The 26,563-nt window shown below is 31.6% G+C and overlaps 1 protein-coding gene across 1 annotated transcript in view; it reads left to right on the top strand.

Moving 5' to 3' along the window:
- Mtmr6 (Myotubularin related protein 6) overlaps window positions 1–23,300 on the top strand; it is a 93,384-nt gene extending 70,084 nt beyond the window's left edge. Inside the window, exons 2-14 of the mRNA XM_088276031.1 lie at window positions 4,984–5,100; window positions 6,823–6,985; window positions 7,505–7,662; window positions 8,368–8,540; window positions 9,470–9,557; window positions 10,646–10,778; window positions 12,358–12,590; window positions 13,464–13,714; window positions 14,473–14,601; window positions 18,831–18,957; window positions 19,473–19,633; window positions 20,217–20,496; window positions 21,302–23,300. Of these exons, the coding sequence (XP_088132157.1) occupies window positions 4,984–5,100; window positions 6,823–6,985; window positions 7,505–7,662; window positions 8,368–8,540; window positions 9,470–9,557; window positions 10,646–10,778; window positions 12,358–12,590; window positions 13,464–13,714; window positions 14,473–14,601; window positions 18,831–18,957; window positions 19,473–19,633; window positions 20,217–20,496; window positions 21,302–21,445 (2,157 nt within the window). The 3' untranslated portion in view covers window positions 21,446–23,300. The remainder of the gene's footprint in view (window positions 1–4,983; window positions 5,101–6,822; window positions 6,986–7,504; window positions 7,663–8,367; window positions 8,541–9,469; window positions 9,558–10,645; window positions 10,779–12,357; window positions 12,591–13,463; window positions 13,715–14,472; window positions 14,602–18,830; window positions 18,958–19,472; window positions 19,634–20,216; window positions 20,497–21,301) is intronic.
- Window positions 23,301–26,563: the final 3,263 nt, after the last annotated feature.

The following is a 26,563-nucleotide window of genomic DNA, read 5'->3' as shown; positions in this document are numbered from 1 at the left end:
TTTATTGAAGAGACAGATTTAAGCTCCTTTTTCTTGTAGTACATGCTTGCTAACTTTTTACTTTTTCATCTTTTTTATGTTTTAACTTTGTAATTTTATTTAAAATAAAAATAACAATAATAATTTTTTTTTCTGATAATCAAGTATTTTTTGTATTAATACTATTATTCTAGTTCTACTTATAATACCTATACCCTTATACCCTTTACTACGACCTAATTTATATTGTATACCCACACACAGCCCATGCCTTGGTGGGATCTTTTTTTGTATTTATATTTATATTTTATTCATTTTTTTTTCGTATTTGAATTAATGTCATGTAATGCAAAAGAATTTAAAATAAAGAAAAAAATGTCCTTGCAATCTCCTTCAAAAGTTTGATTAACTCAGATTTATATGTCGTTATTTTTAGCGCATTTCTAAGTTCTCATCAAAAACAAAATTTCTCATTTTCCTTTTAATATAGTTCACGCTTCAAAAACGTTGTCCGCACGAATACGTAGACTCGAAGAGGCTTCCCACGGATGTTTGTACCGGAGTCGCACTTAAAAGGTCAAAAAGCAGCATGTGGCTCCGGAGTCACACTTTACCGACCTCTGGGGTAGGAGATGGAAGATATTTCACCGGGAAATGTCAGCCAACTAGGCTTGCCGGGGAATTACATAATTCCGCATTATTATCTTGAGTCAGGTGGAACTTGATAAGAATGCTAAACTTCCCGACTCGCGAAACACTCGGCTTATTATCTTAAATAGTATGTTTTACATTTGAATGTTGTGTTTCAAAAATTTTATAAATTGGAATTTCATCGAACGCGGTTGGGTCGAAAAATACACAAATATCCAAATGTAAATTTGATAATTCCGAACTACTTAGAATGTAATGTATATTTGAAGCAATAACTTTGTGATTTTCCATTTTATAATTGAAATATAAATTTGTTTTCAAATCATTATAAATCTTTTATTATAACTTAATTATACTGTCTATCGGTTTCGAAACCAACCTCTTGAAAAGAAGCGGATAGATTCGAAACCAGTAGACATTATAATTAAGTTAAAATAAAATATTTATAGTGATTTTAAAACAAAGTTATATTTTAATTATGTATTTAGAATATAATTTTTTCAAATGATTCTGCAGTCACTTTTTGATAATATGTATCTATTTTTAATTATGTTTTACTTGGTAATAACACTATTTCTTAAAATATCGCAACACGTGTTTCGATGTATTCCGCATCATTTTCAAACATCGTTTGTGAAGTTAATTCAAATTTAGAGCTGTGACTTTGAATGATGAAGACCGTTGTACACAAAAAATAATTTTTATATGATTTTTTATTCACAAAACAATCATAGAAACGCACTACACAAAATGGCTACATACTCACATAAATGTAGTCCGCAGAAATATACATAGAAGACCTGATTTGTATGAAATTAAATAAAGGGGTTTTATATTCCTAGTCAGCATTTTTTATTATTATTCGCATTTCTTTTACATCATTTCATGGTACATACATTAACTCTTTTGTTAAAATTGATGTAACTAACTTATTTGTGTTTTTTTTTTACTTTATAAAATTAAACAACTTTGTTTTAACCACTTTTTTTTATTATAAGTACACTTTAACCTACCGGTTTAGACAAGAACCTTGTCATCATCAGAATGTTTTAGAATTTAATAAACCCTGATGATGACAAGGTTCTTGTCGAAACCGGTAGGTTAAAGTGTACTTAATATAATAAAAAAGTGGTTAAAACAAAGTTGTTTAATTTTATAAAGTTTATAAAATGTGCCACAAAGTATCCGCGGAAAACTTTCAAGAAATTATTTGTGTTTTTCTAGTAACCGTTGATATAAAAATGTCCTAAAGTAGCTTTTTTGTAGTACAAAGTATCTCCACTTTTAAGTGTGTACTATTTTATTTCAGGAGGTATCAACTATCTGACTCTATACGGATCGATATTACCGCAAAAAATATCACATATCGCTCACTCCTTTCAAGAACGTCATAAATAAAAAATCGTCAATTTAGTTTTTCGGAATGCCCAGAAAATGTACTATATCCCAGCAAAAGAGACATATTTTTAACTTAATATTTACCCGCTACAGGGCCGAAAGTGTTGTTTTTGCATTTTGAAGAAAAGGTATTGTTTAATTATTTTTTTAAATAAACTAAATATTTTTCTAATGGAGAAAAAACCTTCAGGTTTTACCTAAAAAGATCTGTTGGCTTGATATTTATTTTTAATACATTGTATTATATTTTTAAATATAAAAACGTTCTCCTGAAAAAGTTTTTTTTATTATTATTTATGACGTTCTTGAAAAGAGTGAGCGATATGTATGTAAAATATTAGTTTCAAGTAGAATAAACCAAGAAACTATTGCGCAAATCGAATTTATCTTTCTCTGGGAATATTTTTTTTCTGTGAAGACGTCTTCATTGGAACTGGCAACACAATGAAAGGGATATTGGCACATTTCGGCAATATCAATACTCCCACATCAGAAACCTCTTAAAGTATCCGTTTTATCCGAGAATGTTTTTCCGTTTTCTCCCGTTTAATATTCAGAAGCTGAGGAAATTGGGAAATGGAATCGAATCGAAGAATCCCGGAACTTCGACCTATTTCAATTAAATAAATATTTTGAATTTTCTGGGTTAATTTAGGGGAAGTGATTTAATATTCTTCGTATTTCGAAACTACAGTCGAACCAGGATGAAAGAGATCGGAACATAATTGAAACCTCTTTAATTGAGATGGCTTAAGGGGATACTCGCAAATATACAATACACTACGCGACCGGCTGCCCGAGTAGTCACACGTGTCTCCGCGTACAGTTATTTTAAGAATAGACATATTAGATGGTGGTTTTACAAACTTTTTTATTTAGGTTGACAGTGGCAGAGATATTAAAAAGTTTTTAATGTAAATGTACAGTAAAATCGGGATAAAATTTCGTTTTACATTTTCTATATATTTCGCAACATGGTTCATAAAACAAACAAAAAATGCTTTGCAAGAGAAGATCTATCAGGAAGCCTGGATGCTTCTGTATCATATCTGGGAATGCGGTAGGACAGCTTTCAATAGAACATACATAAATTGAAATTAGATTTTTTTTAAAAAAAAAAAAAAATTTCATATATTTTTTTAACTCCTTACTTTTCAATACCTATTTTAATTTCACAATCATATATTTATTTCGAAGAAAAACTTGTTTTTCAGTACATAAACGGTGTTTTAAGCAAAAAATTCAATGACATTAAATGATACCTGAGTTTGAAGAAAATTAAGTTGCGATTTATTCTATATTGGGCTTTTTTTTTCACTGCGACCATATTAGGTCTATTGTGACCATATTGGGCCTTAACATGCTGCTAACGCAGTCATGTCGATTTTGCAGATGAGTGTCCATTTTTGTGTTCCGTATTTATTTTTCGTTTTGATGGTCTACTATTTTTTTTTGCGTCATTAAAAACATTAAAACATTTTGTAAGTTTTTTCTCCGCACATAGGTTGTATTTTATTTATTGTTTCGGCATTAACTTTGTGGTAAGACATGTTACAATGATTAAAGAAAACACTTCGTTTTTTACCACTTGAGTTTTATTATAGACTACATGTTTCAGAAGTTAAACTTCCATCATTCAGGTCTGTATAATAACATAATAATATATCTCTTATTATACAGACCTGAATGATGGAAGTTTAACTTCTGAAACATGTAGTCTATAATAAAACTCAACTGGTAAAAAACGAAGTGTTTTCTTTAATCATTGTAGCTTGTATTTATCGTAAGCACGATCGACTTTTCTTCGTTATTTACAACTAAACATTCATTACATTTCAACAATTTGAAACAATTCGCTAACTCACCCCTACCTCTTATCTCAAACGTCGGAAACTTTCATTTAAGGAATCATCCTCTATTGTGTTTCGTTTCCTTTGCGAAACTTAACCTATTGTTTAAGGAACTCGACTTTCAAAAACGCTATATTTGGTACAATTCAGCCGAAAAGTCTATTGTTTCCGCAGTAACGCAAACTTATTTTTGAGGATTAATTTGTGGTTATTTTTTATTCGATTTGAATAGTAAAAATAATATTAAAATAACACTTTAAGGGGGTACTCGCAAATATACAATTCTGTACGCGACCGGCTGCTCGAGGAGCCACACGTGTCTCCCCGCGCATATTTTGTATTAGAATATATAATTTATGTTTTTTAAAATATGTTTTGAAAAAATATTTTTATGATTTTATAACTCCTCACCTTTCAATAACTGTTTTTTTCGGTTCGATTTCCGCCAAGTGCAAAATAAATTCAAGAAACATTTATTTTCAATTGGTCTGGGTGTTTGTGATGAATTTTTCACATTCACCTTCCCTATCCTTACTATCCTACTTGCAGACAAGCCTCTAAATATAGAGGCTTGCGGGTTATTCCGTTAATAAATTTTTAAAAATATATATTTTTTAAAATTACCGTACATCCAAGTGACTCTGAAATTTAGCTGTGGCTAATGCAACACGCTAATTATGGCCCTACTCAAGCTTCAACTTAAAAAAATTAAAGCCTATTCCTACTTGTCACTGGATTTACTCTTTATATTTAAAATCATTATAATTTTATGTAATTCATGAGTGAAAATTCTAGACAAATACCTCCAGACAAACCTCTAAATGTAGAGGCTTTGCGGGTTATTAAGGAATATTTTTATAACCTTTTTTCTCCTTGCCTTTCAATAACTCTCTTCTTTTCAAAACCATATATTCATTTCGTAGAAAACTTATTTTTTATTCCTTTAAAAAAAATCTTTGTACGCATTTTTTGACGTAGTGTAGTCGGTGGAAAACTCATTTTTTCTTCCTTTAAAAAAATCCTTGTATGCATTTTTTGACGTAGTTTAGTCGGTGTGCTGATTTTGATTCGCATAATTAAATAATCCTTTTCATGATTGTTTCAGTTGGAAAGTGTGCGGATGCTGGATAAGTACAACGCCAAAACACCATCCAAGGGGACGCTGTATCTGACTGCCACCCACCTCATATTTGTAGATCACGATCTCAAAAAAGAAACATGGGTACGTTTATACAAACACGCTTTATGATTAAAGAAAACACTTGTTTTATACCACTTGAGTTTTATTATAGACTACATGTTTCAGAAGTTAAACTTCCATCATTCAGGTCTGTATAATAAGTTATTATAAAGACCTGAATGATGGAAGTTTAACTTCTGAAACATGTTGTCTATAATAAAACTCAAGTGGTAAAAAACAAGTGTTTTCTTTAATCATTGTAATATGTCTTACCACAAAGTTAATGCCGAAACAATAAATAAAATAACACGCTTTATTATTATACTGTATTTGTCTTCAGTCTTCAAACGCTTAAAGTGGGGACTGACTGGGTGGTGTGAAACGCCGCGTTTATATGACACAGTGCTCTATGCACCACTAACCCATCACTGCATAGTGTTTCAAATTTGTTACATACCCAAAAGTTAGTGTTAGAACGTCCTTTAAAAATATAAGCAAGCATTCTGTTGTTACTGATTAGATACATTCATAACTCACGTATATAGTAAAAAAGCAGTAAATGATGACATGAATAAATTAAAATTATGGTTCGACTCAAATATTTTGTCCTTGAATAGCGATAAAACATACTATGTATCATTCTCGATAAATCGTAGTGACCTTCCGTCAGATTTTAATATTACAATACACAAAAATGAAAATGACATTAACCATGATACTTTATGCACACAAACATGTACAAAAATAAAACAAGTAAATGAAATAAAATACCTCGGTGTGATAATAGATGAAAATATGAAGTGGAAACCACAAACAAATCTACTAATAAAGAGAGTTAGAAAACTTATATATGTATTTGTCAGACTCAGAAATATACTATCTCTAAAGACTATTAAAACTATTTACTTTGCCTTGATACAATCAATTTTACATTATGGAATTATTGGATGGGGAGGATCCTATAAAACTACTATAAATCCTCTATTAATAACACAAAAATATATTGTAAAAATTATCTTAAAAAAGTCTAGGATCTATCCATCAAACTTGATTTTCCAAGAATTTAGCGCACCTACTGTAGAATCGATTTTTAAAAGAGCATCAATTTTACAAATATTTAAAGAAAGGGAAACATTATTGACACATAATTTTAGAAATACAAGATCACAAAATAACTTAAAGACCCCAAAATATAACACTAGTGCAGCTCAAAACCACTATTCTTTTATAGGAATAAAACATTTTAATAAACTACCTGCAAGAATAAAAAATATAATCAATTTAAAATCTTTCAAAAATGATTTACAAAAACATACAAGGCAAACTCCCTTTTGATTACCATTAATTATTTATTATTTTTACTTCTTATTTATATGTACAAACCCTGTAAGCGAACTCCCTCTCTAAACACGAGCAATCTGCTGTCTTAGTGAGGTAGCACGTAAAAAAAAAAAAAAAAAAAAAAAAAAAAAAATATATATATATATATATATATATATATATATATATATATATATATATATATATATATATATATATATATGTAACTATGTTGATTATTTTGCCATACAATGTATCTTTGATTAAATTTATAATAATAATTTAACCAAAAGACGCGCTATGAACGCCAAAATGATAACTTCACTTGTCTCTCCAAGACGAACTGTCAATGCAGTCATGCAGTCATGCAGTGAAGGGTTAAGGTGCGGATAAGGGTTAAAAAAATATACATAATTACTGGATATGTTTTTTCCTTCTCCACAGATCCTGTTGTCTCATATATCGGTCACGGAACGCCTTCCCCTCTCCACAACCGGCTCCCCGCTGCTGGTCCGGACCAAGACATTCCAGTCTGTCACGTTCGTCATTCCGAGAGAGAGAGACTGCCACGACATGCACACTTCCTTGTTGCAAATGAGCCAACCGGGTGTGTAACAACAAAAAACATTAATAAAAACCATTGCAGATATCAATGCATAAAAGACGTAATAAATTGTACATATTTTTTTTCCATATCTTATAGTAAAGCAGTACATACATAGTACGGCGGATGAAATTCTAACTAACTTCTAGTATAATCAAAATTTAACTTTGTTCTAAAATCACTATAAATATATAATGATTTTAAAACAAACTTACATTTTAATTAAAACATAGAAAATTACAAAGTTAGTGCTTCAAATATAAATTTTATAATTTCTAGTAGCTTATAATTTGAGGATGTTTTTTTTTAAAGAATTAGATTTTTCCACATATTTTAAATTTTTTACATAAGTTTTGAATTAAAATTTAAATGAAATACCTTTTGGTTTTAGTAACAACAATGGTTAGTAAAATATTTTTTTATAACGGATAAATCTAGAATTTTGAGCTTTCAAAACTTAGGACATAATAAAAATTTTGTTAATACCAAATTAATATCATTGACACCTGTGTTGATTTTCAGTTCACATAGAAGATCTGTATTGCTTCCACTACACGTCCAGCTCCGAGGATGTCACCAAGTCTGCCGGCTGGGACATGTTCAACCTGAGGGATGAATACAAGAGGATGAGGGTTCCCAACGAACAATGGGTCCTGTGCACGGCCAACAAGGACTATGATGTAAGGAACATCACTTATGCCCTTTCATTAATAAATTGTTTTGTGGTACCGTGATTAGTGTCGCAAAGTCTCTAGGTTCAAGTCCACTCTGCATTATCTGTTTTTAATAATGGGCTCCTTAGAAAAATAGCATGAAATTGAAATATTTGTGTACATAATAAGAACACAAATACTTATCTTTTTACTAAATAAAATAATTTTGAATTCACTCAATATGACCCAATGCCAAAGGTCGCTAGTTGACGAAATGCTATATAATGTATATGATCCAAGCATTCTGCCCAACATCGCCCATTCAAGACACACAAAACAGCCAAGAGGGTCGAGAGGAAGACGTAAAAATTTGTCGGCTCATCTTTTCCCTGTTCCAGACTCAGCCCACTCAACACCCCGACACCGATTGAGGACATTTTAATTTTAAAAAAATTCTATAATTATCATATCATCCTATTATTATTCAAGTCTTTATAAGTGCCTTTGAGGTAGTATTTTACGGGCTAAATAAATCATCTTTCTCTCTATATTCTCTAATCTCTATATTCTAAACAGGTCAGATGGTCATTAGGCTTAAACGCAGGGGTTGTTTTGAGCAAGGTGGCAATAAAGAGGTACGGAGAATTGAAGAGTCTCCAACTTGGCCAGATCGTTGCTCACTTAAACCAATTCTTAATTTTCCTTGTTTTAACGAGGTGTAATCAATTACAGTTGTGTGACACGTATCCTCGGGATCTCTACGTCCCTGCGTTGGCATCTTCCCAGGTGTTGTTGGGAAGTTCCCGATTCCGTTCTCGAGGCAGACTTCCTGTTCTATCATATCTTCACCACAACAAGGCCGCAATTGCCCGATGCTCCCAGCCACTCAGTGGATTCAGCGCACGGTCAGTGAATAATTTTTATTCAAGAAAATTTAGTATTTATACCATTGAATATGATAAAAATAAAATTAAAATAAAAACTCACCCCTCAAATACAGTTTTGTCCGCAGAAACTCTCGGACAGGTTGAGTAAAAGTCTATTTTCAATTACCAAACATAGTACATTCTTAACTTAGTAACTTAAAGATGTATTTTTTGAAAAAAATAATAAAATAGTTTTTTTTTTACTCCTATCTGCGCTCGGATAATGCATATTTTAAATAACACTAAAAGTGCATTTCCACTAAAAACTAAATCCACGTAAAATTATAATATTGAACTCATATTTTTTTGATCAATGGTACTTAAATAATGTAAAATAAAAGTAATTAAAACATTTTTTATGCCCGTGGACCACTGGCGACGGGATTTGATAATTATGTACATATAGTTAAGACCTTGTGCGCCTCCGTCCTTGTGTGTACCTTGTCCGCCTCCGTAGTGTAATGATCAGCACGCTCGGCTACCGTTCTGGAGGTCCAGGGTCCGATTCCCAGGGGGGGTAAAATAAATATAAGTAATTTTTTCACTGTAATATTTATTTAATATTACCCTGGACTGGTACCTGAAGCGGAGGGCTGATCACCTTTCCTTCATGTGTAAACGATCAAGATAACACTGCGTTTATATGAAACAGTGCCCTATGCACCATTTGGGTGCGGATAAGGGTTTTATTATTATTATAGTTAAGACCTTACAGAGATTGATATATAATTTTCATATAAACACATTGGATAATTCCTTCTTTTCTGCCTTTGAAATGACGACGGCGCAGAAGGTAAAAACACCCTTCCAGTCATTAAGCATCAATCGACCGAACGGGTAGAAATACCTTTCCCGTCCGAAGTTTATTAATAAAATCAAATGAAAATTCATGAAATCTCCGCTTTCAGATGTTTGGAAGATGAACAAATGCTGGACTGTATCAGGAGGACCAATCCTAACTGTGGCTTTATGTACGTTGTGGACACTCGACCCAGAGTAAGTATTTATAACCCTTATCTCTTGATCATTTATGATGCCCTGATAACACTGGCAAAAAATTTTACAACTTTTATGTTGTAACTGGCATAAAAATGAGCTGAATTCAAAAATGAAAGCAAAAAAAATGTAGCACATCAGATTTTTTAGTTATGGATATTTTCAATTCTGATATTGACTAAAGTTTATCTTATTATTTATGTATAAATATTTTTATAAACATATAATGCTATCGTACTCAATATTAATAAGTTAATATATTTCCACTGTTACTCCATACTTATCAGTACTTTTTTTGAATCCCTTGTAAAGCATGTCTACATATCAACCACTATTACGGTTTCAACGTATGTGGTCCATACAAACTACATATAATAATATACAAGCTTGTCACCATATAGACTTTGAATAAGAACGATTAACCTAGTCCAAATCAGTCATCGAAATTTCAGTTACAAAATCATTATTGCCCAGTGTAATTTTTCTATATATTTTATGTAGATATTTTTTACAACATTTTGAGTGTGTCCAAATACTTGTTCACAAAAGAGGTGTAAAGAAGCTTTTTATTGAGCAGAAACTCTTATATTAGTATGTGAGATCCGAATCCTGGATTATAATCACACACATGAGAAACGCCAGAAAATACCATTTTCATTTTTATTATTAAGCTTATAATTTGACCAGATAATATATTTACAACATTTTGAGTGTGTCCAAATACTTGTTCACAAAATCTGGATTATCTCCAATTACAGGAGTTATTTTCATATAATTTTTTGACATCTCATCAAAGATGAAGAAGAATATGGAAGTCTGGGCATTTACGGGGCTGACGACCGTCATAGGCTGGTTTAAGAACAAGGTTTCTAAATTAGTTCATATATATAGAACTTCCAAGAATTTGAGTAGTGTGGTTGTCAATAATGGGTAGAATTGGTGAATGTTACACGTGTGTAAAGTGATCACTTAAACCAGCCTATGACGGTCGTCAGCCCCGTAAATGCCCAGACTTCCATATTCTTCTTCATCTTTGATGAGATGTCAAAAAATTATAGATATTTTTTTAATTTATCTTTTCTTTTTAGATAAATGCCATGGCTAATCGTGCTGCAGGAAAGGGTTACGAAAATGAAGCTTTCTATGAGAACATCAAGTTTCAATTTCTCGGCATTGAGAACATTCACGTGATGCGAAGCAGCTTGCAGAAAGTCATTGAAAGTATGTTTCGTTTTTTCCTTTCTTTTTAAATTTCTCTACTTTTGTACTTTTTGTACTTATTTCAGGACACCTTTATGTATGTAAGTCAAAGACCACCTGTTCTTTGTCTTTACTTTGTAGGTAACGAATTCGAATGATTTACTATACATATGTTTTTATAGTAAATCTTTTCAAAACATTATTATATTTGCAAATTATAAATAAAACACTCGTTTTTTCCACTTGAGTATAATATTTATTTATTTATTTTTTAAACGGCTGATGCCTTTAACATAATACATATATACAGTATCCAATATAAAAATACACCAACGAATACACTAATAGAGAAACAAAAAGTCTTCAACATAAAATAATAATAAAATAACAAATAGTAAGCACTGGTTAATATACGTCTCCTTCACAACACTATCAGCGAGCAGCGAGAGAGTGAAACACAACGTTTAAATGTATCCATTATAACATGCAGAAGAAATGCTGAGAAAGTACAGACTTCAAGGTGGATAACAATAAATGAAATAAATCTATACTTTCAAAAGCATTCGCTAACATGTGAAGCCGCGGAATCGGAGAGAACATGGCATATTTTGCATTATGTAAATATACTGCGCATACAGATTTTTGCCTAGTACCTCTTCGACGCACGCTAAGCTTTATTTGATTTAGGAGATCAGGGCTGTCCAAAAAATTCTTAAGAATTCTATATAATTTTTTTTTATATTGTAACAACTAGTTTCGGAACCTAAACTAGTTTCTTGTTACAGGTTTAAATATTAACTAGTTTTATATCTCTTCTTCTTCCTGGCCTCATCTCAACTTATCGTCTTTGTTGGCTGTTGGGGTCAGCTCTCTTTCACAGCAATTGCCTGGTTTACTTTTTGATATGTTCAGATTCTCTACGTCCTATGTGCCCATACCATCTCGATTGCCTTTCCTATACCTTACTATTGATGTCAGTAAGGTATAGGAAAGGTGTAAGAATGCTAGAACTCTTTATTTTGTCTTTAATGGATTTAACAATTTTTTTTAATTTTTAAAACAAAAATTATTAATATAAATTGTGTACATTAATTTAAATCACAATTTAAAACATATTTAAAACAATTTTTTTGCAGAGACCCACCAAGCCACCTTGTGTGTCTTGTCGTTGGAGTTCTTTTTTAATACATTTTTTACTGTTTTTGACAATTTTAACCTAATATACACACAAAAAAGTGAGAAAAATTAAGAATATAAACATTTTACAATTTTCATAAAATAAACTCTTAATCATTCACCCATTCCTTTATTTTGCCTTTGTTCCATATTTTATTTTGACCTCTAACATTCGTCGGCAACAAATTAAAAATGTTTGGAGCGATATATTGCAGTGTTCGACTCCCATATTTATTGTTAATTCTTCAAAATAAAACAGTTTATATTTAAACCAGTAGATGGAAGCATCTGTAGCTTCCGAAACGAGTCGTAACAATATAATAATTAAAAAATGAGTGTTTTATTTGTATAATAATTTTATCATGTCGTACTACAAAGTGAATGCCGAAACAATAAATAATTATATTTGCAATATTCTGTACAGCCTGTGAGCAGAAGACCCAGTCCATGTCGGCTTTCCTCAACGGTCTGGAATCCTCCCAGTGGCTGCGTCACGTGCGCTGCGTGCTGGAGACGTCGTGCGTGGTGGCGGGAGCCATCGCGCGCGGCGTCTCCGTGGTCGTCCACTGCAGCGACGGTTGGGACCGCACGGCGCAAGTGTGCTCCCTCGCCTCCATCATGCTGGACCCTTACTATAGGACCGTCAAAGGCTTCCAGGTGAGATACAATCCTGTGACAGATATTTGCCTTAACCGTTTGACTGCTGAGAATAAATATCGGTGGTGTAAAGGCAAAGGGGTATATCTATCTCAGACCAAATTTTACAGGAGGGCAAAAACAAACTTGTGAAATTAAATATTTTTTTCGGATGGCATATCGCTCACTCTTTTCAAGAACGTCATAAATCAAAAAACTTGATTTTTCAGGAGAATTTTCTTAAAGTTTAAAAATATAATACAATGTATTAAAAATAAATATCAAGCCACTTATTGAACTTTTTATTGTGCAACAGATCTTTTTAGGTAAAACCTGAATGTTTTTTCTCCATTTGAAAAATATTTAAAATGTAAAAAAAATAATTAAACAATACACTTTCTTCAAAATGCAAAAACAACACTTACCTGTAGCGGGTAAATATTAAGTTAAAAATATGCCTCTTTTGCTGGGATATAGTACATTTTCTGGGCATTCCGAAAACATGCACAACTGAATATTCACGTTTTTTTATTCATGACGTTCTTGAAAGGAGTGAGCGATATATGACATTTCAAACTACTTAGTATATTTTGCCAGTTTAAAACACGTTGAAATCTTTATAATATGCATCATTAAGTCATGTTTTTTGCCAGTACACCCACGATATATAATATTCCAGAATACTAATTTCCATTACTCATTTAAGGATAAAGGTTAATAAGCTTTGGATGGGAAAGGTACTTCTGCCCCTTTGGTCAAATCATGCTTAAGGACGGGAAGGGTATATACCCTATATACCCTCTGCGCCAGCCTCATTTGAAAATACTCTTATGTATGTATGTTAATATTTTTTATAAAATACATTAAAAATTTGCCTTACTGCGCGTGTTGCAGGCCCTGATCGAGAAGGACTGGCTGGCGTTTGGGCACAAGTTCTCGGAGCGCTGCGGGCATGTGCTGGGCGAGGGCCGCGAGCGCTCGCCCGTGTTCGGGCAGCTGCTGGACGCCGTATGGCAGCTGGCGCGCGCGCGCCCCGCCGCCTTCCAGTTTGGGGAGCGCTTCCTGCTCGCGCTGCACGACCACGCGCACGCCTGCCAGTACGGCACCTTTGTGGGCAACTGCGAGAAGGACCGCCTCGATCTCAGGTCACTTCTCCACTCATGTCAACCTAATCAGGTCCATTAGATGAAGCACCTTCGTGGGCAAGTGCGAGAAGGTCCGCCTCGATCTTAGGTCACTCCCCACCCCAATTCTCCAATCATGTCATCCTTATCAAGTCCATTAGAGCGGGAGACTATGTATATATTAATTAAGTATAATTTTTCAAAATATCGCTTACTCCTTTCAACAACGTCAAATATAAAAAATTGTCAATTTTCAGTTGTGCATGTTTTCGGAATGCCCAGAAAATGTACTGTATCTCAGCAAAAGCGGCATATTTTTAACTTAATATTTTCAACTTAATACCCGCTGCAGGGCAGAAAGTGTTGTTTTTGCATTTTGAAGAAAGGGTATTGTTTAATTATTTTTAAAAATATATGAATGTTTTTCAAATGGAGAAAAAACATTCAGGTTATACCTAAATAGATCTAAATAGAATAGGTGGCTTATTTATTTTCAATAAGCCACCTATTGAACTGATATGGGATATTTGTTTTCAATACATTTCGTTATATTTTTAAACTTTAGTTACTTCCGTTATATTTTTTTAAAAATTTTGATAAATGACGTTGTTGAAAGGAGTGAGCGATATGCTTTCTTGATTTATGAACAACTGTTTACAACATTGAAAACTTTTCACTTTTTTATTCAAACACTCATTGATGTAATGATGTTTCGGTCTTTAATTGCTTAAATTGTCTTATATTGTTGTTTTAAATCCACAATTGAATTTATTTTTTAGACTATCGGAGAGGACGTTTTCCTTGTGGGGCTACATGGCTAGTCACATGAACGAGTACTACAATCCCCTGTACGATCCTTCCTCTGCCTCAGACCTGCTGCAACCCAACCTTATCAGTCAGAACATAAGGTAACACATAAATAGTTTCTTTAATTTTCTTTGCCCAGATCCCTAAAGATATTTATCCTGTAGACATACAGATAATACTAATTCCATTTGCACTATTTTTTCTCTCCTTGTAAATAAAACTCACACTTTTGTAATAACTCATGTACCTATTTACATTTCTGGGTTTTTGCCACTAACTCATTCCAAAAAAATTGAGAAACCACTAAAAATTTGTGCTTTTTATATTTATATAAAAACATTGTTTTACAAATGTTTTACTTTGTATAAGATGTGTATAAAATGGCATGTACATATCTCTTTATTTATTGAATTTTTTAGATTAAAATTGCTGACAAAATATAGGAAAGTGATTTGTTGATAAATCCCAAGTCATGGTTTTTCAAAGAAATTAATGCAGATCTTGATGTTAAATAATAGTAAATGGGGAAATTTTGAAAAAAGGAGATGATTTTGTAAGTATTATTTGGGAAGTGTGTTTTCTAGATATGGAAAGATTGAAAATGATATAGAAAAGAGAGTGAATGCTTGGAACAGAGTGAATGTACGTAATGCATGAATGTGAAAGAGGCGAAGATTGTTTGCACAGACATATTGGTTGGCATTCTATTCTCTCTGTCTACCCCTGCGAAGAAACAGCGTAATAGATAGTTACTTATTTTAGTTACAAAAGATATATTGACATGACTCAATAGGTATTGATAATTGTTATCAAATCATATGGCATTTTTTTCCTGTCAAGTTTTGACAATATTGCATACATATATATTGGTAGGTGCTAGATAAACAATTGTTTAATAGTCCCAGAGACATTCTATATAGGCAGAAAAGCAGTGTCTACCCTGGATTACTCGCATACAAAAATACAAAAATATTTCCGCTTAATTACTTATGATTGTAATCTTTGAATATTGAAGACACAGAGATGCATTCAACAAAATTATGATTTACTTATACTTAAGTATTATTTTTTATTGCATTTATAATATATTGGTCTTAATGATTTATTTGTGAACAGTGGAATTTTCTGTTTTTTTAATAGTAAACCTTGGCACTCCATTAGGAACATTAAGATCGTTATTCAGTGAGTGCAATAATAATACTAATTGTAATGTTTCCTACATGTTTCTTCTTAGGCCAGTCACTATGTACATTTCCAATTGCATTCATTAAATATAGCAAAGGGTTAGGGGGGTCTTCGAAACTCTAAATCCTGAATTTTAGGATTCCGGCTCTGTTGTGTTAGCTGCCATTTTGAATGGTAATAGTCAAATGTGGAGATTTTCTTTTTACTTAAAAGGGTAACTATAACGGAAAACCACACCCATATGATATATCGGATTGATGCGGTATTTATATACAAATTTAATTTTAAAAAATCTCTAAGATATTAATTTTTTCAAAAGGGTAGAAATTCAATCACATTCAATGCAATATTCTCCTAAACTTCTACACATTAGTATTGTCTAATTGACACATGCTTGCAAAACGATACGTAAACAACCCTGAGTACTTAACCTAATCTCACCATTGCAGCTATTCCTCATTCCCCACTTACTATTCTTTCTTCATTCTCTTACCCAAATTGCATCATTGTCCTTCGCTCTGAGCCCCATCATAGTATGTCATTTTTTAATAGATTTATATTATCCACTGACACTTCGTGATGGAATTGCATTTTTAATATATTATTAGATTAAAACTAATATTTTTAGCTTTTCCACTTTATTTTTATTTGACCAGCGACCGGGTTTCGTCGTTACCGACATCATCAGACTGGTGATGTCGGTAACGACGAAACCCGGTCGCTGGTCAAATAAAAATAAAGTGGAAAAGCTAAAAATATTGGTTTCAATCTAATAATATATAGTATGTCATCTTTATCCCATCAAATATATTCCATCTCTAGATTTAAGAATCTGGAGTGTAAGACCTTGATCACCTTGACTTTAAACAATTAATGATGAACTTTATAAAATAAAATAAATTTGTTAAAACCACTTTTTTATTGATACAATTCAACCTACCGGTTTCAACAAGAACCTTGTCATCATCATTTTTACGAAGTGTGTGGAAGTTTTTTGGTGAGAGTATTTTAATGTTTTTGAATTAATATAAACCCTGATGATGACAAGGTTCTTGTTGAAACAGGTAGGTTAAATTGTATTAATAAAAAAGTGGTTATAACAAAGTTATTTCATTTTATAAAGTTTATAAAATGTGCCACAAAGTATCTGCGGAAAACATTCAAGAAATTAATGATGAAGTTAACGTTTGAAATAATGCATTGCACCATTGGGTGCGGAAAGAAGAAATTGAATCATTGTGTGTCATTTCAATTTTATAATTACTAGGGGTTAGGCAACAGAGCTCGAATCTAGAAAATATGGATTAAGACTATCAATCAATCCTAACATTTAAAAGAAAAAAAAATCCATTTAATAAATGCAATTTCAGATCGATTTTTATGGTATCTACCATAAAAATCGGCTATCTAGCCACTCGACTATCTGCAGCATGACATTATCGGAATGTGCCATGCATTTTCTCTATCGACTCTTCTCTACATAAACCTGAAACTTGACTTGAAAATGCCATTTTTGTAATCTGTGTACTCTGAATGTGAATTTTAAACGTTTGGTTGTTCTTACTCTGTTACCGTTGCAATCAGTTAGCTTTTGATTGTTTTTTGTTTGTTTTATTCATTTACTGTTGAAAAGTGTTCATAACATCTGTTTTTATTTTATGTAATCGGTGGTCTTGTTTACATAACCAGATCATTGAAAATATCAAAAATATTACTATTGTAGACATATCGCTCACTCCTTTCAAGAACGTCATAAATCAAAAATTGTCAATTTTGAGTTATGCATGTTTTCAGAATGCCTAGAAAATGTACTATACCCCAGAAAAAGAATCATATTTTTAACTTAATATTTACCCGCTAGAGGGTAGAAAGTGTTGTTTTTTAATTTTGTAGAAAAGGTATTGTTTAATTATTTTTTTAAATAAACTAAATATTTTTCAAATGGAGAAAAAACCTTCAGGTTTTACCTAAAAATATCTGTTGCTCAGAAAAATGTTCAATAAGTGGCTTGATATTTATTTTTAATACATTGTATTATATTTTTAAACTTTAAAAACGTTCTCCTGAAAAATCAAGTTTTTTGATTTATGACGTTCTTGAAAGGAGTGCGCGATATGAAAATTAGTGAATTCACTGTTCTTCCCATGATTGACAAGCAAGCTATTCAAATTTCGGATGTTGCATTTTTATGCTTCAATTGAAAAGATCTTGCGTATGCCTTTTCTTTGCCACCATATTTGGTTGAATTAAGTAAGTATTTTTATTAACAGATTCTTCATGAACTATTTCATCACTGATTTTTGTCCATTATACATATATATATAAAGTTTGTTAAATAGAGGTCCGTCATATCAAGGTTTTACTGAGAGTTTTATTTTGAAAAATCTGCCATTCTCTTATAAGTAAAAAGTATCTTTTAACTGGATGAAATCCATAAAAAAACACTCATAAAGAAAACCCATAAATGTTTTGAATATTGAAAGCATTAACTTTGTGGATCATATTGATATATTATTTCGAGAAATAAAAATACTTTGTGTTCTGATCCACTCACATTTTTATTAACCAACTAGTTTCGGCAACAACCTGTTGCCCTCTTCAGGGTTTCATTTAAAGAAACAGTGTACAAGTTGTTGGGTTTCCCCCTTTTGAAACCCAACAACTTGTACACTGTTTCTTTTTATATATATATTTATATATATATATATATATATATTATATATATATATATATATATATATATATATATATATATATATATATATATATATATAAATATATATATATATATATATATTTATAGTAATAAATGAAACCCTGAAGAGGGCAACAGGTTGTTGCCAAAACTAGTTGGTTAATAAAAATGTGAGTGGATCAGAACACAAAGTATTTTTATTTCTCGAAATAATAAAACCCAAAAAAGTCACTAATTTTCATTGTATCGATTAAATTCAACGTCCGCCTTCATCGTAAAATATCTGCATTCATACTCGATAAATGGATACCTGTTGCATGATGTCTTTTATCATTGAATGTTTCAATTGCCTGTTTGTTTCATGTACTAAATAAAGACATTAAAAATTAACATTGCAAATGTGACATTAACAAGTTCGATGAAATTTTACAATTTGTATGTCTACTTTAGGTTTTGGCGCGGTATGTACTGCAGATTTGAGAATGGAGTTCATCCGCGTGAACCATTGGGTGACCTGTTACTGGCCACTACTGATCACACATCCTCCCTTCAAGATCATATTACTCTCCTCACCAAGGTATGAATATTTTCATTTATGAATGTGGCGTCTGTTGGAATATCATGTCACTGGAACACTGGCTTGATGCCAACTATGAAAAAGTATCTTCTTCTTCTTTAGCCTTCTGTCCTCCACTGCTGGATATAGGCCTCTTCCGTATCCTTCCATTTTTTTCAGTCAATTGCTGCTTGCAGACAATTTTTACCCCCCACAGAGGCTATGTTGTCGGACTATCTTTTTTGAGGTCTTCCGACACCTTTTTTATATTCCGAAGGTTAAAATGTTAGGGATCCATCTTGTGGGGTCTTGTCTCGCAACATGTCCTGCCCATTGCCACTTCAATCTTGCTACGCGATCCATGATATGCGCTTTTCTGGTTCTGCTCCTAATTTTCTTATTTTTTATTTTGTAAAAGCATAAAAGTTAAAAATCATAAGGCAGAATTTTTTTCGTTAACCCAGTACAGCTGACATCTGTCGATTTTTATTTCAACTAAACATATTTCATACATATTATTATTATTTTTGTTTCAGAGGATTACTTCATTAAAATCTTTATTGGGGAGTCGCCAGAAAAAGCCACACACTAAACCGAAGGTTAAGGAGATCACCAATCATCCCTCTCCAGAAAAGGATGACAATTCCGACTTTGTTGTTGTCAATCACCTGAACGATTCCAACCAACTTGACAACAAGTAAGTTAACTCACCGTTATTAGTAGGTTAAAATTACATTTTTTACTAATAGGTAATTTCAGTTTTTTTTGTACTTATAATTATAAAATACTTATACTTACATTCACCGATTACAAAAATGTAATAGCACAAACATTGCGAAATTCGATAATCGAATGATAATCAAATCGTTACTCCAAAACTGGTCAACCTTTGGAAAGTTTTAAATACGCACTTAATGAAACTTTTTTTGAGTATTACTTTAATGAGATTCAACCTTTATAATTAAAATATAACTTTGTTTTAAAATTTCTATTAATGTTTTATCAAAAATCAATTATAATGTCCACTGGTTTCAAAGCTTACCGCTTGTTTTTCAAGACTGATTAGTAATTAATAGAATAAATCAGTATTGAAAAAGAAGCGGTTAGCTTTGAAACTGGTAGACATTATAATTAAGTTATTACAAAATATTTATAGTTATTACTTCAAATGTAAATAAAATTAACCTTTTTTATGAAAATTTAGTTTTATTCTTTGTAAAAATCATTATGTTAAAATTATAGTAAGGAATTATTTTTCTATTAATATTTTCTCTCTCCAGGTATCTCTACGAGAAGACAAATGCTAGTCTATCGGAGCTGGCTTGCGCTAATGATGACCACCCACTGAAGCTGGACGGACAGAACTCCAATCCCTTGCTGGAGGAGAGCAAACAGTTCTCTGTGATCCCCACGGATGACATCATCATCCACGGTGGCGTTCCGGTCACCGACATTCTGCAGATACAGGAGGAAATAGCCTCCATCGCACTTGACTGGAAGACAATCAAGAATGTCAAAGAGTGTGTGTGCTCCACACCATTTGATCACTTTAGTCGAAAGGTAATCTACTGATAAAATGAATTCTAAAATAAATTGTTAGAAGCTCGTTAATTACAAAATTTGTTTTTCCTCCAACAATTTTTCCCTACAGAACTTTAAACATTTGAAAAAGTTTAAAAATTCGACATTAGAGGTTTATTTTGCCAGATATTTTAAATAAAATCACGAGAAGAAAGTGAAAAAAAAAAAAAACAATAAAAAAAAATCAAACCTTATGTTACTAACTTCATTCACTGCTTTTGTTTATTTTCCCAACATAAACATGTACAAATTTCATTAAAAACATCACTGCTCTTCAGTTTGTTTGCAGAAAAAATGCCTGAAAATATATTTTTATGCATTTTGAATTTTAAAATCGTACTGGCCACGTAGTAAATATTTACTTATTATTTTTGACATCTCATCAAAAATGAAGAAGAATATGGAAGTCTGTGCATTTACGGGGCAGTTGTCAGCCCCGCATATGCCCAGACTTCCATATTTTTCTTCATCTTTGATGAGATGTCAAAAAATAATATGAAAATAATTCCTGTAATAGGAGATAATCCAGATTTTGTGAACAAGTATTTGGACACACTCAAAATGTTGTAAATATTTACTATTTATATCCAACCATTTGTTCAAAGAGTGGAATGACTTAAGATGAAATTATTTTATAAAGTGAGAATGAATTCTGCATACATACGATTATTCATAAATCTTCGTTTATTCTATATATTTCAAGCCATAGACAAAAAGTTTTATCAAAAAAAGATTCAGAAGTTTTTGGATCAAGTTAAAATTAATAAATCTATTTTATTTTCAGTATCACTGCTGGAAGTGCGGAGGTGTATTCTGTACCCGCTGTATCGATAAGCACATTCCCCTGTCGGGATTGGCGTCTGGCCGCTCCGCTCCCGTGTGCCGAACTTGCTACGCTCAAACCATGACTTCACCCAACCCAACCTAATATCCAAGTGCTCCACCTAACCAAACCTTACCTGCTCCACTGATGTCAGAACCTATACTGATCTAACAATTGAGGAGCGTTTTCAGTTAAATATCTCATAATATTCTTCTTATTTGTGGATTTAAATAGCTGCTTAGCAAAATAGTAAAATAACCTTACCTGTTCCGCTAATGTCTGAAAAAATACCGATCTAACAATTGAAGTGTGTTTTCAGTTAAATGTCTACACAATATTTGTCTTATTTATGAATTTTATCATCTGCTTAGCAAAATAAATGTGCAATTATCATACATTTGATAAATGCCCGTATTCTTTAAACACGTTAAAAGCTTTACCAGTTTAAAAACTATGTAATTCCTCTCTCCTCTCCCCCACATCTTCATCCCTTTAAAATGATTTATCCTAATAAATTCTATAACGATTTTAGATTAAGTTTAATAAAATAAATATAAATGTTTTATGTATGAGAAAGCTTGATTTGTGTGGTGTCACTTCTACATGTGTAAGCTCAAATCACCTCCATTATACAATAATTGCGAAGAAAAATACTTTTAAGTGTTTGAATCCTATTTTTGTGACCGCAGTAGTTTGAGATGAATTTGTTTTTTATCCAAGCATTGCTTTTGGCAAGTGGACTTTTTTTAAATGTGTTAACAAAAAAGTTCAATTTGATAATTTTTTCTTAAATTATGTGATGGAATTGTTTTATGATGTACAAACGCTTATTCAAAACTAAATTTATGGATAAATTTTTAATCACAATACATATACGCTTTTACTTAAATAATGCCCATCCACAAATCATTTATGCTTGATGCACATATGTTTCATTCACCACATCATTTAATATTTGTGTCTCACAATACACTTGAGTCAACTGTGGTAAAATGCACTTTACCATACAAATCTCTGGTATTCCAAGACGCAAATGACTTGATTATACAGTGTGTAAACGCATGTGTACATCGAGCCTTAATAATTGGATTCTTACTACGCTTGCAGTAGAATATAAGATATTTAAAATAATCGTTATTTGGTAATATTGTAAATAAAATGAGAAAATCTGATATATAATCAATGGATTGGAATTCGACTGCTAGATGTGTGTGAATATTTTTAATAAGAATTACTGCCCGTGAGAGAAGGAATTAAATGTTTTTGTAAAATGGAAAAGAAAGATTTTTTGCGTAAAGTGGGTACTTATATATAATATTTTTTGCATAATAAATAAATAAAGTAATATACATAATTATGATAGTAAATAAATGACAGATTGTGAATGTACTACAAACTTCGTCTTCATTTGCCGGGGTTGTTTTAAGTGGAAAGCAACTTAACAGGAATGTTTCAGAAATTCTAAAGACACGGTTTTTTCAAAGTCCGAAATGCACAACTGATTATGTATTTCATAATATTCTGCTGTTTATTTGCGTCTGCCGCAATTTCAACTGTGTTAAAATCACTGAGCACTATAGGTGAATCTACTCAAATACTATGGTAAGATCAAACATGCAAATTGTGCAGATAGATTGAAATTTAACTTAAATTGAAAGAGATGGATTCCTCAAACCTAACTCGATAAAAATAACTTCATAATAGTACGTAAATATTTCTGAATTTTCATGTTTTATTGTCAATTACTATTAATAAGAATCTAAAGAATTAATGTTTCCATGATAAATGAAGATCGTCAGCATGTTTTCATAGTAGACAGATTTGATAGCTTATGAAAATTACAATTTAATTATTTTTGTGTTAATATCAATACTTATGTTCTTATACATAATATACAAAAATGTTTCAATTCAATTTCATCGTTAAGTAAGCCTAAGTGGCTTGTGTTTAAAAAAGAAAAGAAAAATCATAGTTTTTATCTTGGGCACCGAATGTCACAAACTGTGTGCCAGCCGCGGATAAAGCGCTAAGAACATGTGAACTGTTTTTGACATAATTTTTTGTAAAAATAATATTAGAAATGTAAAAATTAGCTTATTAATAATATTACCTACATCTTATGAAAATTATTATTATACCAAATATTATCCAATTATTTTGTAGCTAGGAAATATGATATCAAAAAGAGTACTTACAGTTATTAAATTATATTGGTAAAAAGGCAATTTTTATTAAGACATTTTCAGAACACCTAAATAAGAAGAAATTTTATTTTATTTTATTGTACCAAACACTAGATTTTACCCTAGGCTTCCATATTCCCTTTGTATAAAAATATGCTTGAAAAAAACTAATATATACATATATAAACATCATTAAAAAAATAATTAAAAATCACATTTTTCAGGCGATTAATAATTATTTTTTCAAAACTATGCTGTCTTTCAACTAGCAATGTACTTTGTAATTTAAGAAATCATAATAGCGTATGAGATTTAAATACAAAACTTCACAAAATAAAATAAGATTACCATACTTATGTATGCAAACAAAATATTTTTTACTAAGCTTTATTGGTGCCTTTTTTCAGAGCATAATTTTTCAGTCGTTTTTGTTTCATTGACTTTAAAAAAGCGATTTGTCTGTGTAAATTTGATAGTACCTATAAATTTGGGAGTACCTGTATAATATTCCTCTTAAGGTGGGGACTGACTGGAGCATTTAGTTGTAACGTAACATTCATGGTGAACATCAAATGGAGTACTCGGAAGGAGCTCGGCTCGCTGTACTGACTACGATGCAAGCATTTTAACGTGTTACGTTACGACGAAGTGACTCCAGTCAGTCCCCACCATTAATCAGCCTGATACAATCATAGTACTGTAACAGTTCAGCAATTGTCAGTTTTAAAAATCAACATATTCAGAATATATTCAACTTAAATAGGATGGGACACCAGTTTTGTTTAACATCCATGGTGAATATATTATTCGCAAAACGATAGAATGCTGGGCAGGAAGTTTCACCATATGTTTCCTCCTATTGTGAAACTTCCAATGTCAAATCTGAGGTATGTTGATGACTCCACCCTAATTACATCATGTTAAACTGAGATGAAAGAACTTACATCTCATTCCCTCATTCAGTGATAAAGGCGGTTGCGAAGGTGATATATGACAGCCTATTGGTATTGCTGAGAGTGCCATAAGTTGTCTGGTAAATCGCGGCATAACTGATAATACGAAACGAGGCTGATTTACCTTCAGGGTTTTAGTGTTGGCGAAGAATACTGTGAATTCCATGGACAGCAAGAAGTACGCCTCGATTATCTAAGACTTAATGTGCATAGAAATACTCCAATTTTTGGGCGCACTTTCAGATATCTTGATGGAATGTGTCGGGGACAGGAGATCACGTGGAAGACAACCAGATGGATGGTACGATCTAATCACGAAACTGATGAGTCATCAGTGGTATATGCACCACTACAAATGGAGGGATATCGCCTGCAGGCGAGTTATGATTGGAGGCGACCATAATTAGCTTTATCAGTCATGAGACAAGGATTCAGATAGATATTTTAATTTTCACTTGGAATATAATTTTTAAAAATACCTTACATTAAACTGTAGACTATCAACTATACCAAATAAAATTAAAATTGTACCTTAGAAGGTTTATCATTTGTTGAAAGGTTTTTGTTTGTTGTTTTTGTTGATACTGCATAGTATAATTTCAGACATTGATCTGTTTTTTATTTGTATTTTATAAATACTTTTTTAGTATTATTTTTTTTTATATAAATATTTTAATATAATATATTTGAATAAATTATGTAACTGTCTCTACGTAGGCAAACATTGATACGCTAATTTAAATAACATTTTGAGAATAAAAATATTTATGTTGAAAACAAAAGGTTTATTTTAATGCCTTAGACAATTAAATAACCATAAACGTCGCCATAATATCATCAAATCGCATTATGTATTATATAGTTTCAACCCATAAAATTATATTTTGTATTATATTTTTAGCACACTCATTCCTTCAAAATAATGACACTAACAAATTTGTACATACATAGGTGCTTTGGTGAAAATGGGAAAATATATTAAGCCCTCCCTTATAGAATATTATAAGCGCTATTATGGAAAACATTGCAACGATCACAAGTACTTTCTGTAAGAGAAAATTTTATGTATTTTTTATTGAATTTGTAATACAATATTATTTTATCCAAAAATAAAATGGTGTTTTTAATTTGAACTAAAATATACCTGCCACAATTCAAACATAAAAGTACAAGAAAATCTTATATGCAGCTTTTTTTTTAAACAAAAAAAGGTCCTGGAACTCATGTCAAGCTTTTTACTAAAAAAATATATATTCAAATATCATTTAAATATTCATTACAATAGCATATTTCATCATTTTGATGAATCATGTCAATATAGATTGTAATTACGTAAGTCCAAACATTTGTTTGTTTAATTGATTTTGAAAATTAAAAAAATTATATCTATGAAAAAAGGTGCCGGAATGCTCGGCTGTCCAAATTTAAAACACAGTAAGGGACTTTACTGTGTTATCCCTTACTGTGTTTTAAATTTGGACGGCCGTGCTGTTCTACTGCGTTACAGGGAAGAAAAAGTCCTACTCATATGTATGAATAAAAGAACATTTACCCTTATAATGTTCTAATGGGAAGTGCTCAATGTTAAGGTATTAAAAGTATGTTGTTATGACAGTCAGAATGTCTTAAATCTTAAGCCATTTAATGATCTAACAGATTATCTCTAATCTTTATGATGTGACAGTCAGATTATCTCTAATATTAAGCCATTTCATGATATGACAGCCAGATAATTTTATTCTTAAGCCATTTCATGATATAATCAGATTATATCTAATTCTATGCCATTTCATAATATGACAGTCGGTTTATCTCTAATTCTAAGCCATTTCATGATATAACAGCCAGAGTATCTCTAAACTTAAGCCGTTGAATGAATTTAACATTTTTTGAATCCATATTTTAATTTGTAATTAGTAAAAAGATAGCAAGATCAATAGCGTTCAACACATAGAGCGTGAAAAGACTCAAACCCTTCACATCCTGTGGGTACAATTCCTCGACATCACACTATATTTGCAAAATGATAAGTATGAGAAAACATTTCATGCTTTGAAAAGCAACACATATGTATTTTTTTCAATTTG

This window comes from Brachycentrus maculatus, unplaced genomic scaffold (genome assembly GCF_059751285.1).
Source record: "Brachycentrus maculatus isolate JH-2025_06_01 unplaced genomic scaffold, ASM5975128v1 h1tg001124l, whole genome shotgun sequence".
In the NCBI taxonomy this organism is placed as follows: Eukaryota; Metazoa; Arthropoda; class Insecta; order Trichoptera; family Brachycentridae; genus Brachycentrus; species Brachycentrus maculatus.
Note: the sequence above shows the minus strand (reverse complement) of the source record. Positions and strands in the feature narration are given on the sequence as shown.